At 37.1% G+C, this 27,614-nt stretch overlaps 1 protein-coding gene and 1 pseudogene across 1 annotated transcript in view; one reads left to right on the top strand and one right to left on the bottom strand.

Annotated features, from left to right (window-relative positions):
• Positions 1 to 16,924, bottom strand: part of LOC127175859 (neuropilin-1a) — a 35,311-nt gene extending 18,387 nt beyond the window's left edge. The window contains exons 1-6 of the mRNA XM_051127156.1: positions 16,350 to 16,924; positions 15,198 to 15,375; positions 5,425 to 5,606; positions 5,008 to 5,235; positions 4,585 to 4,752; positions 1,594 to 1,757 (exon numbers count right to left, since the gene is read on the bottom strand). Coding sequence (XP_050983113.1) covers positions 1,594 to 1,757; positions 4,585 to 4,752; positions 5,008 to 5,235; positions 5,425 to 5,606; positions 15,198 to 15,375; positions 16,350 to 16,410 — 981 coding nt within the window. The 5' untranslated portion in view covers positions 16,411 to 16,924. The remainder of the gene's footprint in view (positions 1 to 1,593; positions 1,758 to 4,584; positions 4,753 to 5,007; positions 5,236 to 5,424; positions 5,607 to 15,197; positions 15,376 to 16,349) is intronic.
• The window catches only part of LOC127175936 (tripartite motif-containing protein 16-like), a 424,611-nt pseudogene that overhangs the window by 229,216 nt on the left and 167,781 nt on the right, over positions 1 to 27,614 (top strand).

Here is a 27,614-nt window from a genome sequence, read left to right as displayed (position 1 = left end):
TAAGAGGGATCATGCAAAATGCATGTTATTTTTCATTTCACATAAAAAACATTCACATATAGTCCACAAGAGAAAATAATAGTTGAGTTTATAAAAATGACCCCTGCTTGATTCTTAATACTGTGTTGTTACCTGAATGATCCACAGCTGTGTTTTTTTGTGTCGTGTTTTTTTTTTTTTTTTTTGCGTGAGTCCCTTGTTTGTCCTGAACAGTTAAACTTCAGGTCCCACAAATTTGTTTTTTCAGCATTTTTGTGTATTAGAACCCTTTTCAACAATGACTATGAATTTTAAGATCCATCTTTTCACACTGAGGACAACTAAGCGACTCAAATGCAACTATTACAGAAGGTTCAAACACTCACTGAGTCTTCAAAAGGAAAAACAATGCATTAAGAGCAGGGGGTGTAAACTTTTGAACAGAATGAAGATGTGTACATTTTTCTTATTTTGCTTAAATATCATATTATTTAGTACTGCCCTTCAGAAGCTACAGAAGATACTTACATGTTTACCAGACAACAAAATAAGTTACATTTATCCTGATCTTCAGGTTTAAAAAGTTTTCACTCCCCATCTCTTAACGCATAGTTTTTCCTTCTAAGGCATCAGTGAGCGTTTGAACCTTCTGTAATAGTTGCATACAGGTCCCTCAGTTGTCCTCAGTGTGAAAAGATGGATCTCAAAATCATACAGTCATTGTTGGAAAGGTTTCAAATATACAAAAATGCTGAAAAACCAAAGAATTTGTGGGCCCTGAAGGATTTTTCTGAAGAACAGCGGGCAGTTTAACATAGCTGTGGATCGTTCAGGTAGCAACATAGTATTAAAGATCAACAGGGTAATTTTTATAAATTCAACTATTATTTTCTCTTGTGGACTATATGTAAACATCTTTTATGTGAAATATCTTATTCAGGTCAGTACTTTAAAAAAAAAAATAACACTCATTTTGGTAATATTTTGGTAAAATAATTAACATTTTGCAGATATTGCAAGGTGTATGTAAACTTTTGACTTCAACTGTACATTTTAAAGGTGACATATCATGAAAATCTGACTTTTTCCATGTTTAAGCACTATAATCGGTTCCCCTGTGTATCTACCAACCCAAAAAACGTGAAAAAGGACAACTCAGTAAATTTTTTAGTAAGACTTTTTCTGCAAGCATGTGCAAAAACGAATGCATCAGATTTCGCTCCCCCTGTGACATAGTCATTTTGTTTTCGCAAGCGACAACAGTGTACCAATTCTAATGCCATGGCAAAAGTTTGAGCAAAGCATGCTAACTCTTCTGTCATCTGCTTTGGATGTGTGTGTGTTCAGAAAACCACATATCAGAAGTTTAAATGAATATGGTTTAAAACACATGCTTTCAGCACGATACTGAGTGTACTATCACTTTTGGATGTACTGTCACTTTAAATATAAACTCTTTAAGGCCAAACACAAGTACCCACTCATGACGGTTCAGCACTGTTTTCCCTTTCTCACAGCTTCATATATTTTCAAATATGTTGTCTATGTCCACATCCGAGTGTGCATGTGTGACTTTACAAGTGTAAAGGTCATGTATTGTCTGATAAGATGTACCTGTATCCACTCCCGAGCAGAATCCTCTGACGGCGTCCAGCCGTTTTTAGGGAAGTTCAGTCTGGAGCGCAGCGGAGACCAGCTGGGATTATACTGTGATGATGCAGTTATCCTTTCTTCTGTGATCTCACCACTTTCCATTCCTAAAGGAGACATACACTCATCTACACACACACAAACACACACATACAAATATATTGTGAGTAGTGTCATGTTTTGAAGTAATAAACAGCACAGACGGCACGATCATCTGACAGACCCATAAATCATGCTTTGATGAATCTGATACTGTCAGAAGGTTTAGGTTTAGTAAATAGCAATGTCTGTCTAAGTGTGTGTGAGCACGAATGTGTGAGAAAGAAAGAGAGTCAGATCTGCTCTCTTCTCACCATAGGAAGTTAATATTAGTCTTTCATGTTTGGCCACAGATGTAGTGACCCGTGTGACCCTCGTGCCCTGTGTGCCAGGGGAATGAAGATAAATTATAAACGGACAGCCTCACTGCACTTTATTACACTGAACTGAAAGCACACACATACACAGTTTTGCGAAGTGAATCTGAACTGGGTTCAGGTCTCAGAGGATCATGGGTGTTACTTCAGTGCCATCAAGCACGTTATTGCCACATGATTGCTAACAGTCTCAGTTAGTGTGTGACTCTCTGAAAACTTGATAGATGGGTTTAATAAAAGCCCCAGACTGAGTGAGCTGAGAATGCAGAAATATCAACAGCAGTTTCTTTTCATTCTCATCATAACATATAAAAATCAAGTAGCATGTGCTTCATTTTCAGGAACGCTGTCATTAAATTTGAAAAACCCTGTCACTTATTTTTATTTTATTTTTTTAAATTTTCTATCCTGCCATGAAAAATAAATAAATAATAGAGAGACTCAACATGCAGTGTTTTGCACAACATGGCAACATAATAAACACAGTTTGATTGTAATTTAACCGTCTGGCTACATTTCCCACAGTTACTGTAATTTAAAATGAGCTAAAGATAATTTTCCTTTTATTTGAGATCTTGCACTCTCAGACCTGGAGGAAGACCAGATGCTTGAAGAACCAGCTGTGGAGTCTAAAGATGAAGATAAATCTGCTCTGCGTCTCCCAAAAGCATTGTATGTGTAAATAGATTGTAGAAACGATTGCCAACAGTTTTCTCTGTGATCAGTTTAGGCTTATGATGCTTTTGGGAAACGCAGCCCTGGGCGTTATGTTTCCTGAATGTAGAAAACCTTTTCTTGTTGACAGAGAAAATGGAAAGAAGACTATTTTGATAAGTACTTGATGCAAATTATGATTTACTCATCAAATCAACAGATAAGAAAATGTGATGCAAAAGATTAGTGAAAATGTCTGAAAAAGTCATATATAATTCTTCAAATAACACATGCGAGTGAATTTTATATGTAACTACATTAAACAAATAAAGTCAACAGGAAAATTAGAAATGTCTGCATACAATAAATTGATTAATTCAATCTTGGACAATGGTCAGTGAGATCTACAATTCATGTCTAAGGTTTTTAGCTCCAATTTCAGCTTAGTTCCAGTTTCTGAATTTCTAACTGCAGTTTTGCTGTTTTCCAGTGTCAATATACAATGTAATATACAAATGTTTAGTAAAGAGAAGCTGTGACGATCACCTGTTTACAGACATTTTATTTGAGGTTATTTAGTCTTTTACTTTTTCTACAAAGCAATATGATTTAAGGTTTTTGAGGAAAACATTCCAGGATTTTTCTCCATCTAGTGGACTTCTATGGTGCCCAACAGTTTGAAGATCCAAACTGAAGGTTCAGTACAGCTTCAAAGGGCTCTACACAATCACAGCTAAGGATAAGGGTTCTACATAGCAAAACGATTGGTCATTTTCTTTAAAAAAAATTATATAAAGTACATTTTAACCACAAATGCTTGTCTTGCACTACCTGTACGATGCACAAGGTGAGGCTAAAAAGTATATAAATTAACATTTTTTTTAAAAATGACCACTTGTTTCACTAGACAAGACCCTTATTTCTTGGCTTGGATCATGTAGAGTCCTTTAAAGCTGCACTGAAACTACATTTTGGACCTTCAAACCGTTGGGCACCATTGAAGTCCACTATATGGAATAAAATAGTGGAATGTTTTCCTTAAAAACCTTAAATTCTTTCTGACTGAAGAAAGAAAGACATGAACATCTTGGATGACATAGAGGTGAGTAAATTTTTAGGAAATTTTTATTCTGGAAGTGATCTTCTCCTGGAACATCCACCTGCATTTATATATCAATTGTCTAATGTTGGACCCAGCATGGATGCTATGTGACTTCACTAGAAAATAAGTCATAACAAAAGTCACTTCTTTAGTGAAGTCTTAAAGGAGAAGTTCACTTCCAGAACAAAAATTTACAGATAATTTACTTAGCCCTTTGTCATCCAAGATGTTCATGTCTTTTTTTTCTCCAGTCGATAAAAAATGATGTTTCTTGAGGAAAAAATGTCAGGAATTATCTTCACATAATGGACTTCAATGGTGCCCCCAAGTTTGAACTTCCAAAATGCAGTTTAAATGCAGCTTCAAATGACTCCAAATGATCTCAGGTGAGGAAGAAGGGTCTTATCCGGCAAAACGATTGGTCATTTTCTAAACAAATTAACAATTTATATACTCATTTCACTAGATAAAACCATTCTTCCTCAGCCTGGATCGTTTGGAGAGATTTGAAGCCGCATTTAAACTGTATTTTGGAAGTTCAGACTTTGGGGCACCATTGAAGTCCACTATATGGAGAAAAATCCTGAAATATTCTCCTCAAGAAACATAATTTCTTACTGACTGAAGATAGCAAGACATTAACATTTCGGATGACAACGGGGTGAGTAAATTATCTGTAAAATTTTGCTCTGGAAGTGAACTTCTTTAAAAGTACAGTGTTATTAAGAGAAAACTGGGGAAAAAATGAACACTTCGAAATGAAACTGAAAGTCTTAAACTAACCTTGATGTGGCTGAGGTGGGTCTGAGCTGGTTAGGATGCTGTAATTGGCTGAAAATCCCTCTTTGGTGATGGCGTTGTCTGTGTGGATGCTGAGAGAGAGAATGCCGGTGTATGAAATCACACGACCTGGCTGTCTGGAACCACAGTATCGACCAATATGCGGCCCCACTGAGAGAGAGAGATGAGATTGAGCAATTTAGTTCACAATTCAATCTGAAACTCAACCTTTCATCGTGCAGAGCACTTCCGTAATGAGCCGTAATGTTGGGGTTTTGTGTGCGTGTGTCTTTGGTTATTCTGTTCCTCTAAAAACACTTTCCTCTGGCTCTAAGATTTTAAAAACTTCCTGCTTCTCTCAGCATGAAGTCTGAAAGTCAGCACTGTTTTTACCCTTAAGTTAATCTATTTTTGTTCCATCTCTACCTGTAGGATATCCGTCCCATATCTCCAGATAGTCAAATCTGCAGACGGCCCCCACAGGTGCGGTTGTGTCCGGTTCCATATCAAAGCTCTGGAAATCCAAAACAATCTCTGCCATCTTAGGTGCAAAGATGATGAAGGTGCACTCCAGGTTGTTTGGATACTTATCAGGGAAACCAGGAGTTTGAATCACTCCTTGTGGTTCTGTGAAGTTTCTGGAACATTCAGTACCTGCACAGAATGCAGAAGAACATGCTGCATAATGTTTTTAAAGCATCACTGAACAGTATAGTAACCTACATGCTCAAAACATTAAAAGAGAATCAATATTTTGATTAAAGACCTTCATTTTGTGTTAGTGTATGTGCAATATGCAAGATCTTTGACTGTGTGTGTGTATGTGTGTGTGTTTTCTGGTACCTGTGCGGTGTATTTCATAGCGGATGCTGAATCCGGCTCCAGTGCTTTCATAGTCTGAGGTGAATTTGATGAGTAAAGAGTTTCCACTGGAGATAATCGGAGACGGAGCGATTTTGCCGCAGAACCTCCCAGGAGATTCAGCATTCTCATCCACACCATCAAACACCTGTACAAAATCATACCTACACACACACACACAAACACACACACATTATTGAAATTATTATGTTTTGTAATACATTTAAGAGTGTTTTACCAGTTCTGTTCTGTTCAATATAATATAATATAATATAGCACCAAATAATAGCATTTATACACACAAATTTAATTATCTGTTTATGCATTTAAAGGGATAGTTCACCCAAAAATGAAAATTCTGTCATTAATTATTCACCCTCACCCTCAAACCTGTAAGACCTCTATTCATCTTCAAAACACAAATTAAGAAATTTTTTATAAAATCCAAAAGCTTTCTGACCCTGCATAGACAGCAACACAACTACTACATTTAAGGTCCAGAAAAGTAAGGACATAGTTAAAATAGTCCATGTGACATCAGTGGTTTAACCTTAATGTTGTGAAGCTACGAGAATACTTTTTGTGCACAATAAATTATTTTTGTGCATTTAATAAATTCTTCTCTTCTGTGTCTTCGACGCACATTCATGAAAGTAACACAACACATCAAACCACTGATATCACTACTTTATCGATGTCCAAACGCGTCAGTTGCATTACTGTATGTACAGACATGCTTCATAAAAAGTATAACTGGAAACTTGAACCACTTCCTCCGGATTCATTGTAGAGTAACTTTTGCATGACTCATTTAGATTCATTTTGATGACACCTACAGCATCAGTTCCAGCAAACCCACCCGAAACATGAGGCATTTCCTGCTGACCTGACACTGGTTTTACACACAGCACCCCCTCTGAGTACATTCGTGCTCTCTTGCTCTCCTGTAACCCAAGACACTGACGGTCAGTGTGATCTCTGACCTCTCACCACGACGCGACCCTCTGTGGGAGCCCAAGCGTGCTTCCTGCCATTCAGATAGATCGCTCCCAACCTGGACTCGAGTTAAACTGATGATCTGGGTAATTTAATGAATCATAAACTATATAACAGGAATCCTGGCAGAGAAAGGTGCCCCTGCTTCTTAACTAAATTTACGTTCTTCAATTCTTAAAGGGACAGTTCACCCAAGATGGAAATTCTGTCATATTTTACTCACTGTCACGTTGTTCCACTCTCAAACCTTTCTTCTTCTTTCTTCCATTAAAAACAAAATAATTTATTTTGAAGAATTTTCCAATCAAAAAGTTGCTTTTAGCCATTGACTTCGATAGTATTTTTTGTCCATACTATGGAAGTCATTGGCTACAGTCAATTGTTTGGTTATCAACATTCTTTAAAATATCTCCTTCCATGTTCAACAGAAGAAAGAAACTCATACAGGTTTATAATAACTTGCGGGTCAGTAAATGATGATAACATTTTTCTTCATTTTATATTTGGGTAAACTATCCCTTTAAGAGTAAATCTGAAAAAAAAAAAGTTTTTTATTTTTATTGTTTTATCTTTTTTATTTTTTATTTTATTAAGATTATTTACTGCTAAAAATGTTATACAATTTATTGCATTTGATTAATTTAATACAGATTTTTTGGGGGTTAAAACACAGGGGTCAGTAGGTTCATTCATGTTTCTATTGAAATGAATGAGAGTTCAGTGCTGCAGTGTTTTATCTGATAAGAGTGTGTGTGTGTGTGTGAGAGAGAGACAGACAGCGATTACAACAGACTTGCCCGCTTTCTACAAAAACAGAAACTCAGAAACACAATGTCTGTGATTTTGGATTGAAAAATATCCTGCTATTGAGCAAGACACACAGGAGGATGTAAAAGCTGCTGATATAGTGACTTATTGAGAGTAAAATAAACCAACAATGAAGCTGTCAGGAACAACGGTACTGTTCGGGAGGTTTGCAGCTGATTCAGTCCCCACATAAATGAGAATGCATGAAAGAGAGAGGAAAATGATAAAGTGAGTGCCTGATTATATTTTACAATAAAACCCTGAAAGATAGAGGCAGAAAATAATAAGGAATAAATCATAATTCATAACAATAGATCATAACATTAAACCATTGAAATTGTGACAATAGCATGGTGAAAGCTGCTTGGGTGTTGCGGCTGATAAATAGGTGGTTGCTATGCAGCTGATAGGATATTTGGAATGTTTTTTAACACATTGCTACAGAGTTATTAGATCTTCTGAGTGTCTTTTAGCTCATTGCTATGTGGTTGTTGGCAGGGTCCGAAATTAACAAGGCCTTGTGCCAAAAATGCCACCAAAATGAACAAAAATGATCTATAAATTACGGCTGTCGCAATTAAAATAAAATGTGAAAATGAATGAAAAATGTCAATTTGTGGAATTACATTTAGATTCACTCACTGCATCAGATTGCTTTAACACGCTGTTTTGTGCAGCGTTGAGCCTTATAACCAATCAAACCGTTACTGTTAGGAATGCATTGGCCAATCAGAGGCACTTAGATTAGTCAGTACTGAAATGCACCAATCAGAGAAGCGTAGATTAGCTAGTGCTAAAAACGTGCCAATCAGAGGCGCTTATGGTGTGTGCCCACCAAAAGTGAATTTAATTATTTGAGCGAGTAGATTACATACAAAGTCAGCGCAAAGACGGAAATAGATGCAAGTTTGTGATTCCTTGAGAGGAAAACTTCAATTGAGCGACGTGTTGTTTACGTTCAAATTTGCACGTTTTTGACCTTCCTGGGTTTCCATAAACTCACGCCTTCTGCGCAAGTTGAAAATTTTCAACTTAAGAAAATTCAAATTGAGCATCATGTTGTTTACATGTTAAAATTCACGCGTTTTTGATCTCATGGCTTTCCATAAACTCACGATATTGCGTCATCCACGCAAGTTGACAAATTTCAAGTCAAAAGGGAAAATTCGAATTGAGTGACATGTTAAAATTTGTGCATTTTTGACCTTCATGGCTTTACATAAACTCGCAATATCGCGTCTTTCAAGTTGAAAAATTTCAAGTCGAATTGAGTGACATGTTGTTTACATGTTAAAATTTGCACGTTTTTGTGTAAGTTGAAAAATTCCAATTCGAGAGGAAAATTATAATTGAGCGACATATTGTTTACATGTTAAAATTCGCACATTTTTTACCTTCCTGGCTTTCCATAAACTCGCAATACTGTGTCTTCAGCACAGGTTGAAAACATTTAACTTGAGCGTTAAATTCTGTAAATGAAAGATTAATTTTATAGCTTCAGTGATTATAACAGGAGTTTTTTCACAACTTGTGCTAGACTTGGCTAACATCATAGACCGACATGTTTGTCTATGAAGCCAGAATGTAACGTTTCCCAAACTAAACAAATGCATTTTGTATTGTTTTCTATATCTATATTAATAATCAGTATTACAATATAAAGAGCAATAATCTACAATAATAATTTTTGTCATAATATTGCAGCCCTGTGAGCTCCTGTTTTTTTGCATGTATAATTTAGATACAATTTTAAACAGTCTATTGTTATTAACAACTGTTTAAAAACGGATTAAAGTAATTGGGTAAATTTAAGTATTTGACATTAAAGACAACATATGGTTTTTCTAATAATAAGGTGATTATAAAAATTGCCCTCACAAATGTAAAAAATGCTCCTGAAAATCAATTCCAGCGGGCAAATATTATTCCTTAATGGAAAAGTTAATTTCTGTCCCTGGTTGCTGGGGCATTTAGAGTGTTTTTAACATGGTTTTACTAGGATGTTACATGCCAAAGTTTAAAACTTAAGAGTTAGCAGTTTGTTCAAATATCTACCACTATGTATGAGTAACAGTAATAGTGATGCTTGCCTTAGCAATAATGTGTGTGAGTGTGTGTGTGTGTGAAAGAGAGGGCTGTTAAGAAGGCGTAGAGAGAGAAACAGAGTGTCATTAATGATTAATATGTGCAGAATTATTAAAGCATTCCCACACAACAAAGCCATTAATGATGAACATTATTTCTGCTCTGTAAGTGTATGTGTAGAGGGACTGAGAGGAATCAATCGTCAAGAATGCTGCAGTAAACTACTTGTGTTTTCTCTCCTAGAACACGCATCATAAAACGACAAGCAAAACTGAAATGGAAAACTGCATTTCTGTCTCTACATGGTATATGAAGGTTATAGATTATGTGTTTGTATGTGCATGTGTGTTGTGGCACGGGAACATATGTGACTGATTTCACACTAATTGCATTACTGTCTGGGGCCAGAGGCATTTGCAGGACCGACATCTCCAACGACCCCTCAGATAAGACAAGAATGTGGTAGAAACACACACAGTGACCCTCTAAAACACAAGATAACATGAGTACACAACTACTACTGTAAACAAACTAGGCAGGTTGAGCCAATTAATCGCTCACACTAGAAAAAAAAAAAACAAGTGTAACAAGACTCCTGAAACAAATACCAAAATATCTGATTTCTCCTGTCAATTTGCTTCTTTTCAGTTACCATGCCACTTTATTGTTCAGCTTGTGTCCAGAGAGAACCTACAAAGCTTTTTCAATGAGAACTTAAGAGCAAGGTTCTGCTGCATTCATGCCTTGTTGGAATTACCATAATTACAAGATGACAACTTGGAGATTCTACTTGGAGCTGTTCACATCCTCGGGCTCAGATATAATTTGTTTCCATGGCAACGTTCATAACGCCAAAATTGATCCATGTGCTGCTTTGTTGTTGATGACAGCAAAATAATTAAGCGCTACTTTAATTCACCATTATACGAATAAAGAAAGCGTACCAGGTAACATTGGCTATAATAAAATGGCATATCAAATATGAATATGAATGTGCTATCTAACTACATTTAAGCCGCTAGCATTTTTGTCATCACAACCATCACGTCTGAATTACAACTTGTAATTAAAAGTTCAATGAAGATGGTTTTCGCTAGTCAGAAACTCTGTAAAATCTGAAAGCTGTAGCCAGCTCTGCTCTGTTATATAATACGTTGAAATAAAAGGCTATTAGATTGTCCGATGTGTTTGTTCTCTGCAGTGCAGCGCAGAAAGGAATGAATACGGTGTTCGCGGAGGTCTCCTGGGCTTTTCTGCAAGCTTCGTTTAATAATGTTCACCATAAACTCTGCAAGTTTTGCCACAGCTAAAAAACTGACGGCGGTCCAAGAACAACACAGCAGCATCTGGTCCAAGTTAAAGTGAAGTTCTGATTAACCTTCCTGTTCTGAGACGCACATTCATGGTTGTCTGTCCAAAACACACCAGACATTCCACAGCACGCATTGACAGTCACACACTTATGTTGGCATTTTGAGAACATTTAAGCCCAGCGAATGGATGGGAAAGTTCTGGAACTGCTTGGAATTCTGGGAGAAAATAAAGTAATACCAGTGCTGAGTTACTGTTTCACACCAAGCTCAGGGCGAGAACGGTTGTTTTGAATAGTCTTGATTAATTATCCATCTGTATCCACAGTCAGAGATGTGTGTCTATATCTATTCCAGTTTTTGAATTTCTGGTAAAACATGGAAGGTTTTAAAGATCTGTGTTACGAGCTTGATAAACATCTGCAGCTGGAAGCCTGTACGTTTAAATCCAGAGCAAACACATCAAGTGTGATTGAAAATGTGGTTAATTTCTGACATGCTACACAATTATTTGCTCAAACCCAACATCAAACTTGATGACCTTAAAGGAATAGCTCACCCAAAAATGAAAATTCTGTTATTAATTATTCACCCTCATGTCGTTCCAAACCTGTAAGACCTTTGTTCATCTTCGGGACACAAACTAAGATATTTTTGGTATTTGGAATGTTTTTTTAACACATTCCTACACAGTTATTAGGTGTTCAAAGTGTTTTTTAGCTCACTGCTATGTGGTTGCTGGGAGGGTCAGAAATTAGCGAGGGCTTGTGGCAAAAATGAACAAAAATGCCATAAATTCCAGACAAAAGGAGCAAAAAATGGCCCTGCACAATTAAACAACATATTATGGATAATATGTGGTTCAAACGTGAAATGTGAAAATTAATGAAAAGCATCAATTTGCAGAATTACATTTAGATTCTCTTACACTGCTTCAGATTGTTTTAACATGCTGTTTTGCACAACGTTGAGCCTTACAACCAACCAAACGCGTTTCTGTTGAACTTAGACTAGTCAGTGCTGAAAACGCGCCAATCAGAGGCACTTATGGTGTGTGCACACCAAAAGCGAATTTAATTATTTGCACGAGTAGATTACATACAAAGTCAATGCAAAGACTGGAATAGATGCAAATTTGCGCCAGGCAATGTGTTGTTTATGTGTTACAATTCACACATTTTTTACCTTCCTGGCTTTCCATAAACTCATGATATCGTGTCTTCCGTGCAAGTTAAAAAAAAATGGAACACAAACGGAAAATTTGAATTGAGCGACATGTTATTTACATTACAATTTCTGCATTTTTGACCTTCCTGGCTTTCCATAAACTCATGATATCAACTTGAGTATGGGATTATTTTTGTGCCAATAAGAATGAACCTAACTTTGTAAAACTGAATGTAACTTTCCAAGAAATGATCAAAAATATGCCACTGCAAAAGAAGAAAAACACAATGAAAATGAAAAAATGAACTCAGTCGCACGAATTTAACATGCTCTTCAAATATGCTTCATTCTTTGTTAATGATTTTCAAAGAATCGTTTTCGCGAATCATGGATTCTGAATGCGTTGCCACAGCTTTCGCTTACGCTTCGCAAATTTTCGTTTGCTGTTTTGGCACAAACCTCTCGTGGGGGCGGACTTAACAGCGATCTACTCTGATTGGCTAATGAGCTTTTGATGGACAGTTCCTCTCTGACCTGGAATCACAGACGGTGACGTCAGTGGCGCGCATATTGCGGTGTGCAATACGTCGTGCTTTGTTTATATTAAGTATTAATGTTATTAGTATTTCACCTACGGTCGTCTCTTAGTTTTTTTAAAGATGAGCTCCCAGGAGAGACACGGAGCGGCATCATCTTCCACCTCAGCTTGTCCCTCAGGGCAGCTTGAAGTAAGTTCGTGTTGCTAAAGTAACGTTAATCAATAACATCGATAAAAGTTTTATTCATGTACAGTGTGCAACAGTTCTGATAGTTTCTATAAACAAAGCACGACGTATTGCACACCACAACAACTTTCCAATATGCGCGCCACTGACGTCACCGTCTGTGCTTCCAGGTCAGAGAGCAACTGTCCATCAAAAGCTCACTGGCCTATCAGAGTAGATCGCTGTTAAGCCCGCCCCCACGAGAGGTTTGTGCCAAAACAGCAAACGAAAATTTGCGAAGCGTAAGCGAAAGCTGTGGCAACGCATTCAGAATCCATGATTCGCGAAAACGATTCTTTGAAAATCATTAACAAAGAATGAAGCATATTTGAAGAGCATGTTAAATTCGTGCGACTGAGTTCATTTTTTCATTTTCATTGTGTTTTTCTTCTTTTGCAGTGGCATATTTTTGATCGTTTCTTGGAAAGTTACGTTGTTTTATAAAGTTACGTTCATTCTTATTGGCACAAAAATAATCCCATACTCGAGCGGAAAATTCAAATTGAGCGACATGTTGTTTACATGTTAAATTTTATGCATTTTTGACCTTCCTGGCTTTCCATAAACTCGCGAAAAATTTCAACTCAAGCAGAAGATCTGAATTAAGCAACGTTTACATTGCAATTTGCACATTTTTGACCTTCCTGGCTTTCCATAAACTCACGATATTGCGTCTTCTGCGCAAGTTGAAAAATTTCAACTCAAGCAGAAAAATTCCAGTTAAGCAAATTTGTTGAAATTTGCATGAAAGGGACAGTTCACCCAAATATGAAAATTCTGTCATTAATTACTGGCCCTCATGTAGTTCCAAACTCATAACACCTTCGTTCATTTTCGGAACACAAATGAAGATATTTTTGATAAAATCCAAGAGCTTTCTGACCCTGCACAGACAGCAGCGCACATTCACGACCCAGAAAGGTAAAATAGTCCACGTGACATCAATGGTTCAACCGTAATGTCATGAAGCTATGAGAATACTTTTTGTGCACAAATAAAACATGGACTATTTTGACAATGTCGTTACTACTCTTCTGGACCTTAAACGTGGAAGTTGTGTTGCTGTCAATGTGGGGTTAGAAAGCTCTTGGATTTAGTGATCAAGTTGTCATTTTTGGGTGAACTATCCCTTTAAACTAAGGCCTGATTTCAAAGACAGAGCTTAAACCAAGCCAGGATTAGGCCATAGTTCAATTAGGATATTTAAGTATTTTTTTTAAAAACGTGCCTTAGAAAAAAAACATTACTGCTGTCCATCTTGAGACAAAACAAAGACACTGATATATTTTAAGATCATTTCAAGTGCAAGTGCAAGCATCAGTGCAAGTTTCTTTCAGCTGAAACAGCTCAGACTTACTAGGCTTAAGCCTTGTCTGTGAAACTGGGGGTGGGAGTATGATCAAACAAAAAGTTAAGAAGGTGGATATATATAAGTTCTGACGTACAGACGTTTTTGAGTGAATATAGAAGAAGCTGAGTGCATTGCATTGTGGGATAAAGTATTTACGCACAATGTAGGTCAATCTGATACAGCATTCTAGTCACACAAAATAATCTGCACATAGTTTGCATATGTATACCTACTGTACACTTCAGAAATAGTATGCGTAGTGGTTGCACACCATTCTAAACATACCCTTCTTTCACATCTCTATCTCCCTCACACACATACAACCTAAAGAAGATGGATTGAAAGAGAAAATGAATATAAAGGGATGGTCATGGTCTGTCTGTTTCTCTTTCATGCCCCCTCAGGGGCCCACAGCAGGACAGTCAGCATAAGGGACTTTTCATTGGTCCCCTGGCACTGAAATCCAACCCAATAGTAAAGCCAAGTCTGTGTGACTGACAGCTGCTGATTTACGCGGCCATTTACGAGCTGTTTAAAATGATAGAGAGGCTCATCAAATCCATCTCATTTATGAGATTTGGTCCACACAAAGCCTTGCTAGTTTTTGCGTGCTGATGCTGTTAACCAAACCACTAAAACGATCCACAGGGCAATAACAAGCTCAGCTTTCAACCTCACTGTCATTTAATGTCACTCTCTGTCAGCCTCCTCGTTAAGAAAACAATCAGCTTAATTACTCATGTGATGCTGGAAGCCTCATCAAACTGATGAAAATGAAACCATAAACTGCGTTCTCCGCGCCGTTCACATTTTTCTGCTTTGACTCCTCGCATTCTTGAGATTTCCTCTTGGGAAAACCATCCCCCTTTTTTCCTTGGGAAAAACAACCCTGTGAGTGATAAATGCAGATCCATTATCACAGCCCGGGACGGTTGCTCTTAAACAGATCTAGTTCAACTTCTAATTTTAGCAGCATAAATATGAAATATTTCATTTTCAACCAACAGGTGGCACACCTCAAGATCTGAGCACAGGTTTGAAAGCAGGTAGATGTTTTGTGATACCACAGACAGTCCAGGCAGAAAGGAAACCACTTGTAGGTACAAACATATTGGTTTTCTTAAAGAAAATCAATCGCCTAATCCAGTCAATAGAAGCTGTATTCATGCGTGTCTAGAAAATAGCTCACAGACTAATTCCAGAAAGGACTTTGATAAAATCTATCATTTCTGATGCCCCGGTGTCCTACAGGACACAAATGTCGGTTAGACTTACTTGCATTCCCGACTTTCCAGATCAAAATGCGGATTGAAGTTGATGAGGATCTTCTGCTGTGGATCAGGTGCCTGGATCAGCCAGCTGCACTGCTGGTTCACTGGGTATCCAGATGGGTAACCGGGAGAGGTCACATACCCGGCGCTGGTGATTGTGATTTTCCCTCCGCAGGGACTTTCTAAAAACCAGAGTGGCACATTTATCATTTTAACAACTGAAACTCAGTCATACTTAGATATGAGTCATACTACCGTGCATCACATGCATCTCATACTAGTTCAAATAATTGATGACAAACTGCACAAAAGTAACATGACACCCATAATGTAACACACAGCGCGCTCTGATCTTACACGCTGTTCGACAGAGGATCGACCAGATCAGAGGATCGATTATGCGCCTGGAAATCGATCAATGTATCTGAGCTAAACACAACAGGCTGTGGACTGAGAGAGGGGTCACTGTTTATGGGTGTGCAGACGTAGTGGGCAGATATGCCACTGTGTTTGGGTGTTCGAGTCTGATAACACACACCCAACTCTCGCAAACACACACACACACACATACGGAGCATCTCTGGTCAAGCGCTACCACAATATGAATCGACTAATCTAACTAGGCTATTTTGCACAAATTAGCTAACTAATAAAAATAAAAAATAAAATAATATTATTGTAATATATATATCATTATATGTATAAATAATAATATTTATACATAACTAAAAAATGAAAATAAAAATACATAACACACTGTCAAATCATGCGTCACGAGGTAAAATATAAATTAACTGGTTTTATTCAAATAAATAATATTATTAATATCACTGCATCAAACTGCCCATTATGCTAAACCAACGAAATTGTAAGGATCAGATCAAATAAGCTTCTTATGATAACAAACTGTACATTCTCACTTTTTACAGTGAGGAAACAATCTGGAGTGAACTTATTTACAGCAATAAATGATGTAGCGCGTAACGACGGATCTCTCCCTTCGTCAGATACGGTTTCTACCTGTTTACCATTTGAAACAGCAGCCCTACAGGTGAGCATCGATAACAAACGACATAATAACCATAACAGAGCTCTCCTGTGCGCAGAGAAACCGTGCCGAAACGGCACAACGCAATATCCACAGTATCCAACTCACCCGTTAGAGCGCGAACCACGGACAATGCCGTTAGAGTCACACAGAGCAAACGCCAGTACATCCTCACAGAAATCTGTTCAGTTATATCCTCAGGATTTCGTGTAGGAATTCTTTTTGAATCCACGCGGTAAGCCGGAGAGAGATCCTGTCACTCAGATCAGGGGACCGCTGTCTCCTCTTCCATAACGCGAAGAAAACTCACAGCCCTGGAAAGCGGAGAGATTCTTGCACAGTCAGTCAGCGCTGTAAAATTTCATAATCCAAAGTCTGGAGAGGTTTGACAGCGCGTCCTTCGGCTCGTTGGCAGCGGGCTGTGGGCGCTTCTGCGGGCGTGCGGTCGGGTCACTCCCTTAAATGATTTCCGTTCTCTCTTTTGCGCGTAGACGGCTCTGGTGGGTATATTTAGCAGGTTCTCACTGATGTGAAGATGTCAGCATCTGATCTGAGACTGTGTGTGTGACAAAACTCTCGCAGCACTGGTTGCTTGCGTTCCTCCTCCTTGAGAGAGAATGGGCAGGACTGGAAACGAGCAAACCCTCTAACCCCTTCTAGGCAGAGACGCGCTGTCTTTCTGCCAACCAGACACGGAGACAGTGAGCCAAAGCAAAGAGACTTTGCGCTCCTCTGCGTGGGAGCGCAGTGCTCAAACAAGATGTCCCTCAAAGCAGGGTGCGAATTATGAGGGGTTTTGGGGGGGCTGGCATCCCCAATTAACGCTTGAACCCTTAAAATAAAACCAAAACAATAGACTGAAGAGGTCTTAATTTTTTTGTATATGGGCTTTCTATAGCTAACGCTTTTAAACGTTTCAGTAACTACTAAAGTAAGGTTACAAGTTAGTCAGAGTGAGGTAAATAGTCGCGAACACAATCTTTTTCGCCTGATGTAACCATAGCAACAGTACGCTGTTCGAGCGCTTTCCTTTAAAATCAAATCGGACAGCGTATGGGCGAGACTTCCGGTTCATTAGCGCTATAAGGAAATAACGAGAAGAATACCAACGTGCGGTAAACGGTGAACTGTTTGCATTAAACCAGTGTGCTCATCATTAAAATATTATATTGAAACAATATGTAAGACTCACCAATTTGCAATATCAAGCAGCAAAACAAGCTGTTTTGTATAGCTAAAAATAGCGAAGCGAGAACCATACAATTTACAGATAGTCGTGCCTGCTTTTACGTGAGGAAAAAAGTGGATACATTTTAAATATTTCATAAAAATCAGTGTTTTGTTTTAAATATATGTAAAATAGTTAGTCAGTAAAACAAGACAATGGTTTTGCGTGATACAAACTTAGACCAAAAATTATTCACAGAAACCCCCCACCCTCTCACCCAATAATTTCCATACTAATTGGCCTATAAAAATAATATTGATAACGTTGCACACTTTACCGTTTCTAACACTTGATTTTATTTAATAAACGTGTTCATAATATGAATATGGAGATTTTTTTTTATGTGAAGTCATTACGCATAAATGTGTTTCTGCGCATCGCAATGAGGATTAGGAGTGCGCCAACTCTAGGAATCTGTTTCTCTGGCTGGTGACACAGTGACATAAAAATGTGTAGCACGTAGTCACTTTCAAGCTCAGAGTGCACCGGAGCAGCCAGCGCTGCAATCTGATCATCCACTGGGAGAGAGAGGAGAGAGAGGAGAAAGAGAAAGAGGGAGAGGGGCAAAACATTTTTTTTTTTCAGTGCAGTCTGCTCACAGAGGTATGGATATGTGGCTATTAAAGAGTTCAGAGAGTGGCACTGACCCTCATCTCAGCTCTAATCCAGTAGCATTCAGGAATAATTCAGTCAATAATGAAAGTTTTGTCTTTGTGAACAGAATTTCTAATGTCATTCCAAAATGATTTGACTTTTACAGGTTTATAGAAGAATGTTCTTGCTGCTCTTTTCAGAAATACAAAAAGTGGTCCATAAGTCATTTTGTGATTAACACATCATTGATGCAACTGTTCTTGCAACTTGCGTGATCAGTTGTGTGTTTTGGCAAACATCTGCTTTTGTGTTCCTCAGAAGAAATTAGTGGGTTGGGTTCAGAATAACGTTAGGGTAAGAACATGATGACAGAATTTTCTTTTTCTTATTATCCAGTGGCAGACGCTGATTGTTATAAGCCCTAGGCGATAATTAATCAAATAATTCTCTCAAGATTACTGAGCAGTTAATAAAAGACAGCGTCTGAAGTCAAGGTGCAAATGCAATGAACTAATCAGAAGACTCTTAAATGCATGTCTTTATAATACAGAGAATGGGTCAGAGATAATGCTGGAAGGAAATAATGTAGCACTTTAATATCATGGCACTGAGTGATTAATACAATATTCATATATGAAAAAATTCTGTAATCTCACCTTCACTCTCATGCTGTTTCAAACCAGAATGCATTTTTGAACAGTAAGATTTGTAATGTTTTTTAAAGGTCTCTTCTGTTCACCAAGCCTGCAAGTATCTGAATATATTTTAAAATGTAATTTATTCCTGTGATTTCAAAGCTGAATTTTTAGCATCATTAATCCAGTAACATGATCCTTCAGAAATCATTCTATTATTCCAATTTGCTGCTCAAAAACATTTATTATTATTATTACTTTGAAAACAGCTGAGTAGAATTTTTTTCAGGTTTTTTGATAAATAAAAAGTTCAGAAGTTCTATCTGAAATAGAAATCTTTTTAACATTAAAAATGTCTTTATTATCACTTTTGATCAATTTAAAGCATACTTGCTAAATAAAAATATTGATTTCTATCATTTCTTCCCCCCATACAGGGTTACATATAGGTTTGGAGTAGTTAATACAAGACAATGGATCTTCTGCATTGAATGGGTGCCATCAGAATGAGAGTTCAAACAGCTAATACAAGCATCACAAGCGTCAGCGCCAATAGGATTGTGGTTGGCACACGACACAGCGCAGCTGCATTCACGGCGACCTGAGTTCGAATCCAGTCTCGTGGTCCTTTGCCAATCTATTCCCCTCTCTCCACCCAGTGCTTTCCTGTCTGTTCTCCACTGCCCTGTCTGAATAAAGGCACAAAAAATGCCCACAATGATATAAAAAAAGGCATCACAAGTGAATCACATGACTCCAGTCCATCAATAAACCATCTCTTCTGTCCAAAATATGAATCCAAAATAATGATTTATCCCGTGAAAAAGTCAGTTTTTCTCTCACATAAAATCCACCAACATATTTGTTAAGAACTGTTTTGGACTGTTTTTGCTTGTAAACATGCTTGATTTGTACATATTTCTCTCCTGATTTAGATGACATGACATTTTCACTGAAGAAAGCAATATTATGGGTCGAAGACTTGTGTTTTGGCAGGAAGCAAAGGTTTGAAGTTAAAAACGTCTTAATGATTTATTTCCTATAAACATGCAGCTTTTCACTCCACAAGACATTCATTGATGGACTGGATTACTTGTGGTTTATTGTGAGGTTTTTATCAGCTGTTTGGACGGCACCCATTCTGACGGCACCCATTCACAGCAAATGATCCATTGGTGAGCAAGTGATAAAATGCTAAATTTGTCCAAATCTGAAAGAGCATCTACATCTTGGGTGGCCATGTGGTGAAAATGAACTATTCCTTTAAAAAAAAGGGACATTTTTGCAGTGATGCCACAGAAGAATGCTCCTGGTTTCCCAGAAAAAAACCTTGAGTGAGCAACCAAAGAATCTTTTGTGCTATAGAAAGGTTTCATGGAAGTTAAATGTTCTTCATGGAACCACAGATTCCAATAAAGAACCTTTATTTTTAAGAGTGTATGTAAAAGTGGCCAGTATTCAAGCTTCTATTTTACATTTACACATTTCCATGCATGCCGTGCATCTGTCATGGTGATGAATGTCTACTGATAACACAGAGCTGGTCAGATAACACCACAAATGCTTACTGATTCAAGCAAGCTTCTGACAAAGAGATAAAGAGTTGTCACATGCGCATACACACCCACACACACAAACACACAAATATTGTTACATTTTCCAGGACAATTTCCAGCAGCTGGTAAAGCTTTAGAATAAGGCTAAAGACTGTTGACATGAATCTGCAGCTTACAGTACACTTTGACTCCGTCCGTATGCTTCGGCTGGGCTTTTCAATCAGACACTGAGTGTGTGTTAGCCAGAGCAGCTGAAATCCCCCAACACACAGTGTGTTAATCTGCTCACAAACACGCGCTCTCTGTCTCTCTCTCTCTCCTCTCCAGCCTGTTTTGTGATGCCACGCTCAACAGCGCCTCAGGCCCCTGTACGCAGAGATGTCTGCTACCCTGAGTGAGAAAGACAGAATGAAAGAGGGAGAGAGACAGAGAGATTTAGAGTTAGTCTGCCCAGATATGAGCTCCTGCCAAACCTGATATTTTAAAAGTCACGTAGCTGAAAAAACAAAAGCACAGTTTAATATCCTGATAGTTTTTTTCATGCACGGCTGAATCTGATGAGAACACGTCCAGGTCACAATCTACCCCATAATAAAACAAGATGAAGAAGAACAAGAAGAAGAAAAGAAATCATATTTTGCATAATGAAAGAAACCTATTTATTTATTTATTTCGCATTGTGACTTTTCATGGCGAGAAATTCTCATTATTCCCAATGGATATTGTCATGAGTGCAACAGAATAAAAATATTTTATTATTCAGATTAAAGGCATTACTAGAAATACTATAGTGTATAAATGCTACAGAATAAAAAGGGTAGAGAGGCAAACAATGTCATTATACATAAAAAAGCGTATTTTAGTTTGTTCTTTTAATTTCTTTCTTCTGATTTTGGGCTGAAATAAACTGAAATAAAGTGGTATCATCTAAATTAACTGTTTTTGTTTAAAATAAATAAATAAGTAGAGATTAAATTAAGATGAATATATTAAGTTACACCAGGGTTTTCCAAACTGGGATTCCTGCGTTGATAAAAACCTAATATTCAAAAATAAAAATGTAAAGATTAAAGACTAGAAATACTATTGTGTATAAATACTATAGAATAAAAATATGTAAAAATATATATCAGTATTTTTGCAGAAAAGTAGTAAAAATGAAGAGAGAATTAAACAATGTTGCAATGCAAAAAAAGCATAATTTTATACTAAAAAGATTTTTATTTGTTCTTTTTATTTCTTTCTTTTAATTTTAGGTTAAAGTAAACTAAAATAAAGTTTTGTCACATAACTTCAAGTGGTAGCATCTAAATAAACTGGTTTTGTTTGAAAAAAATAAAAAATAAAAATAAATAAATAATAAATAAATAAATAAATAAGATTAAATCAACCTGAATATACCGAGTTACACCAGGGTTTTCTAAACTGGGATTCACGTGTTGATAAAAGCCTAATCATTAATTCAAATATAAAATTTAAAGATTAAAGACAATACTAGAAATACTATTGTGTATAAATACTACAGATTTTTTTTTTCCAAATATATCAGTATTTTTGCAGAAAAGCAGTAAAAATGAGGAGAAAATTAAATAATGTCACAATGCAAAAAAGCGTAATTTTATACTAAAAAAGCTTATTTTTATTTGTTTCTTTTATTTCTTTCTTTTGATTTTGGGCTGAAATAAAATGAGATAAAATTTTGTCACATAACCTCAATTGGTAGCACCTAAATAAACTATAAAAATATGAAAGTTGATAAAAACCTAATAATTCAAAAATAAAATAAAATAATAAAAAAATAAAATACTGAAATATTTTATTGGTTTGCCTGCAAATCATGTGACCATTAACCAACATCAGAGAATCATAAACATAAACAACAATATGTTGTTAAATTACTGAAGTAACTTAAAATTTTCTAAATTTTAGGGGTACTTCAAGTTATTATTTTAGGTTAAAGTTAATATTTAGAAAAAGTTCGGAAATCCGTAATACAGTACAACGCTCTATAAAATACAAATATAATTTCAGCTGCAAAGCAGCTCTACAAAGACAGTAGTGTCATTGTTCAGTTCAGTTTAGTTCACTGTTGATTCATTTTAGTTCATTAACAGTCTGTGTTGCAAAGTTCATTAGTTCATTAGTTATGAACCAAACTCATTTCAACTACAAAACAGCTCTGCCTGAAGATAATAGCATCATTATTCAGCTCAAAGTCAGTTCAGATGCACGTTTTAAAGAAAGATTCACTTACATAATCTGCAAACCATTCATATTCTTTCAGCCTTTCTCTCTCACTCTGACTTTCTCCCCGTTTTCTCATTCCTACTCCATTTTACATCCCCTCCCCAATCATTCATACATGCTTAGAGGCTGTTCTGTTATTCTTTCCTAGTCTGTCATTAAACAAGAAAGCCCTCCACAGCTACAGGAAGTCTGCTCAGCGGACGGAGGTGATTGGCTATTGCTCAGAATCACAGAGCGGAGCCGACATCTGCTGGGACCAAAATCCAAAACCAGATAATTTACATACAGTTTGACCTTCCACACAGCCCTGTGTGTGTATGAGTGAGCGTTACACACGGGTTTCATGAAGCTATTTATCATTCTTTCATGCAGAAAGAGGGAGACTGGGGCGGAGGGGGTTGGACATGTTGCCGCTCTGTTGCTTCAGGCCGTTGTGCATGTGGAGAAATTTCTGAAATTACATCATATATCACACAGCGAACACACATAGTCATACACGCCCAGTCAATCAAACGCACGCACGCAGACACTTTTGATAGATGGCTGAGGAGGAGAGATATTTTACCGGTCCCTGAAGAGAAACGCAGTCATTTTGTATTTAGAAATGTGATATTTCGCGTCAGGATTCCCGCCGTTCTGTCGGAGCTATCGGGCAGCTGTGAAGGGAGACAACAAAAACAGCAAAAGCTCAGTGTGCATGATACGCTATATTGAAACTCAGCTGATCGGTCAGAGGAACAGAAAAGCCTCACAAACACACGCACATACATAGGATCATATTGTGCCCCTGAAAACCACCCCATGTCACCATAGGAACACGGCTTGTTTCCATGGTGACAACTGAAGTTTGTAATTATGACCCTGCATCAACAGGTGAGAGTCAATTACTGTCACCCCCTGTTCTACCCCTCTCTCTGACACACACGCATTCATGCACTGCCTTCTGTTGTTTTCAGCTTTTATGTGAGTGACTTCTTTGTGTTTTAAAAGCCCACAGATATTCCAGATGCTGAATCTAGCTGCTCTCTGTGGCTCATGCTGCTCTGGGATCATAAAATTGACTTGAGATAAAAGCTTGACCCTGGACCCCTTTCATTTCTTCAACGCTATGAAGCCTACTGTATCATATTTGATGCACGGTACGGGTTTTGAATTACAAACATGATGAAAACATTGCTGATAACCTGTTTTTATGTAATGTACAACATGCATTCTGCCATCAGATTGATAGTTTATACTTTTTATAACATTACAGTTGAACCACTGATGTCACATGGACTGTTTTAAAGGGGTCATCGGATGCCCATTTTCCACAAGTTGATATGATTCTTTAGGGTCTTAATGAAAAGTCTCTAATATACTTTGATTAAAAATTCTCAATGGTTTTGTAAAACAACACCCTTTTTACCTTGTCAAAATGAGCTGCCCTCGACTAAAGATTTTTCTGGTCGACTAGTAGTCGTTCATTTTAAGCATTAGTTCACTATTAGTTGCATGTTTATTAATAAACCATCATAAGCCTTTAATTGCCTTTATGGCTCAAGTTCAAGCGCACACAAAAAAAAGCTTGCCACAGCACACCGGCAGATATAATTCTGAATGTGTGAGGGAAAAACAGCAAGGACACTGCATTAACATTTTAATAATTTATTGATAAACTAGTGCTTTCTTTGTTTTTGGCTTAAGAGATGAAGTCGACGACACTGACTCGTCATCTCTGCAGTAGTGGATGTGCCTGTATGCATGTTTCATGCGGATTACATAATCTAAGAAAATTTGTTTTTCACTTGAATTGGTTCATTTAAAGTAGACATTTCACTCTCTATAGATATATCTTTCATGTCTGTAAGGCAATACACAGAGTACACAGAGTTTCGATTTTTCGCGCTCAAGTTCACAGAGACTGAGACAGCAGAAATCGCATCCTGTTTACTTTCATTATTTTACAAAAGCACAAAAGTATCATTGTTATTGTGAGTGCACACAAATAAACGTGGAGTCTTTACAGATTCAAAAGATGTATTACTTTTATCTGTGTGACCAAAAATGACGGAGTATTTGAAGAGCAAGTGATCGCACTGGCGCCTCCATCTGTCATGCAGTAAGTGTGCTACTGTTCCACACTCCGCACAGACACTTCAATAGCTCACATTTTTATAGATTAACATTTGAATGAGCTGCCATGTAAAGTTGCAACTAATTCATATTTGCGGTCAATGAATGATAGCTAGTGTTTGGATGTCCTACCTGATGTACTGTATTACCATATAGGCCAGCCATTACTTATCTGTCCATCATGGACTGTGTGGCTTCGCCACTTTCTGTGGATTTTTTTGTGATTAAATAAAATCTTGGTCGACCAAGCCTCTTCTCATCGACTAACAGTTTGTCGACTATTAAGGGGCAGCCCTGTGAAACACTAAATACTAAATTAAACATAGATTAATCCTTGAAGCTACAAAAGTTATTGATTTCCTTTTTTTTCTTCTGTTCTTTGATTAATCACAGCAGCTCAGTTATTAGCTTATTTGGCTGCTATTACTTTAAGAGCTGCCGCTGAGGAACGTAACAAGGATCTGACACGCATTCTTGTAGTTTCATCCGCACTTTAATATTAAATGATAAAGGCTACAGTGTGCGCCACCGCATTTGTGCATGCAATTGAAGTGCATGTGCTATGAGCACAGTATAACGGTGACAGGACAGGTGAATTAGTTTTTACTGACATATGGCCTGACAACATCTCATCTGACCACAGTCCACCGCTGTTCTAATGAAGCTCTTGCACTTGTTTGACTAGTGCAAATTTCTTAAAATATATATATATGTCCAGTTGGTTGCAAGTGTGCTCCAATATAGCAGCAGGGCAATGGATCCAGAACAAAAACGGCACTGTCACGAATGTTTTGCTATGCGTTTGATTACGCACAGATGAATACACAGAAATGACAACGATCTTTCACATCACATTAAAGAGCGCCAAAACGGTATTTATTGCTTGAATTTCCTAATGAAATTGACAGAATTTAAAATCTGAGACTGTTTTATATCAAAAGTAACACAAAGCCTAGCCTATTGCTATTTTTTGGAAGGAAGACGCACAATTCATCAACTGAAATCAGCATAGACCAAAAGATTGATTGTGATTTAAGAATCGATCTTGGTTGACTAAAATGAGAATCTATTAAAATCGAGAAATCAATCAATTATTTTTTTTTTTTTTTTTTGTTTACCCAGCCCTAGCATATTTTGTTGTTTTCGTCCTGTAGGTTCATGATTAAAAATGAAAATGTGAACAAAAATAAAAGCAATTAAATATTTTATTCTAATTAAAATATGAAAATTATATGATGGGTAATTATAGATTATGACGGAATTTTTACGACCCTGTCCATCAAAATGATGGACAATGTTAAAGTCTAGCACAACCTCTGAGATATATATATATATACACTGAGTATATCAGTATATCTAGAATAATAGTATCTTCTGTTATTTAGAAATAACAGCATTTAAACAGTATTTGTTACATACCATATTACAGTATGTTAATGTGCTCCTTGTTTTACCAACCACAATTTTACCAAGCAGGATGTGTTTGACGCCCCATTTCCAGTGCTAATGCTAAAATCTGAATCTGTTATTAAAGCCCTGAAATGCACATGAATACACCTACATACCGTAGTACTTTGTATTTAAAGAATCAAGAAAAACTAATTTTTCTAAATTTAATATGATCCCTTCATGTTTCAAAACAACTAGATCCTCCAACATTCTGATCATTTTCATCTAGCTTTTTTAAAAAATATAGTTTCTGTGTGAGAAATGTATAAACAGCTTGAGAGAATATCATCAATATTCTCAGAGGATATGAAGCATGTGAGGTGACCATCTCCCACAGCTCTGTCAACAGCGTTATCTCAGCTTTACTGCGGTAATATCACCTCATTCCACACAGAAATCTCCCCAAATGTCAAATAAATGTCACATCAAGAACTTACGTGTCATCTGAAAGATGTGCATGATCTGGATTTATATCTGGATGCCTCTAAATGCTCTACCTCTGGAAAAAAAGAAAGAAAATGAAAGATGAGTTCATTCAATAAAGCAAAGAGAAATGCACAGGGACACAGATCTATGCAGACTTCTATGATCTATGTGACACTATCACTGCATTTCAATATGTCTATGCAGACATGAATGCTGATGTCCCCCAATGGTCTGAAATAGAGCGATGAGCACATTTACATATACACATTCGCAGTTTTCTTTTTTTCCTTTCTATGTTTTACACTCACACATACACACACAAACAATGCTGGAACAGCATGAAATAAGCAGAGCATGCTGGGATTTTTTTGTTCACTGCATACACGGGAGAATGCTTGAGAAGGCTTTCATTAAAGGCTTTAATACATCAAGGGTTTTTAGCTGAAGGATTTTTTTCTGAAAACACACACATACACAAACACAGGTGACATCTATGCATGCCTACAGCGCTAAAGCTAACATTTACACATTTTTATCACCTTATCACATGCTGTCTTTGCATTCATCAGCTCCTACAAACAAAGTCTTGGTAAACAACCAAACACATCCATCCATTTATCCATCCTATCTTTCTTGGAAGCCATTTCAAACAAAAGCCAATGTAACCACGGAAACCTCAGGGTTCCACTCTGTGCCCTAAGAAAACAGCCTCTGTTCTCCAAACATCTGCTGGTGCAGATACAGATGCACATACTGATCGAGTGAGTGATTCTTTATGGGGCTTGTTCTGTTTTACTTGTGTAGCGCCCCCTACCTTCTTTTTTAAACCCGTATAGTAAGGGGCAGCACCAGGTTCAAATAATCTAGTGCCTAAGAGATGTTGTAATAAGGCCCCTCTGGTGTCACTAGATGAAGTATTTACCTTTCAGAAATTATGTTGAATAAAATCTATGTTAACGTGACTTCACTGTGTCAAGAATAAACTCTTTTAAATTAATGAAACACTTGAATAAGTAGAAAAAAGTACAGAATTTAATTAAAGCAAAACAAGAAAGTAGAAATTGGTCAAAGAAACAAGTTTTACGTGGTGATGTAATCACACACTCAAAAAGATCCCACTTTT

The sequence above is a fragment of the Labeo rohita genome, chromosome 2 (assembly GCF_022985175.1).
Source record: "Labeo rohita strain BAU-BD-2019 chromosome 2, IGBB_LRoh.1.0, whole genome shotgun sequence".
In the NCBI taxonomy this organism is placed as follows: Eukaryota; Metazoa; Chordata; class Actinopteri; order Cypriniformes; family Cyprinidae; genus Labeo; species Labeo rohita.
This window is presented reverse-complemented; position numbering and strand designations above follow the sequence as displayed.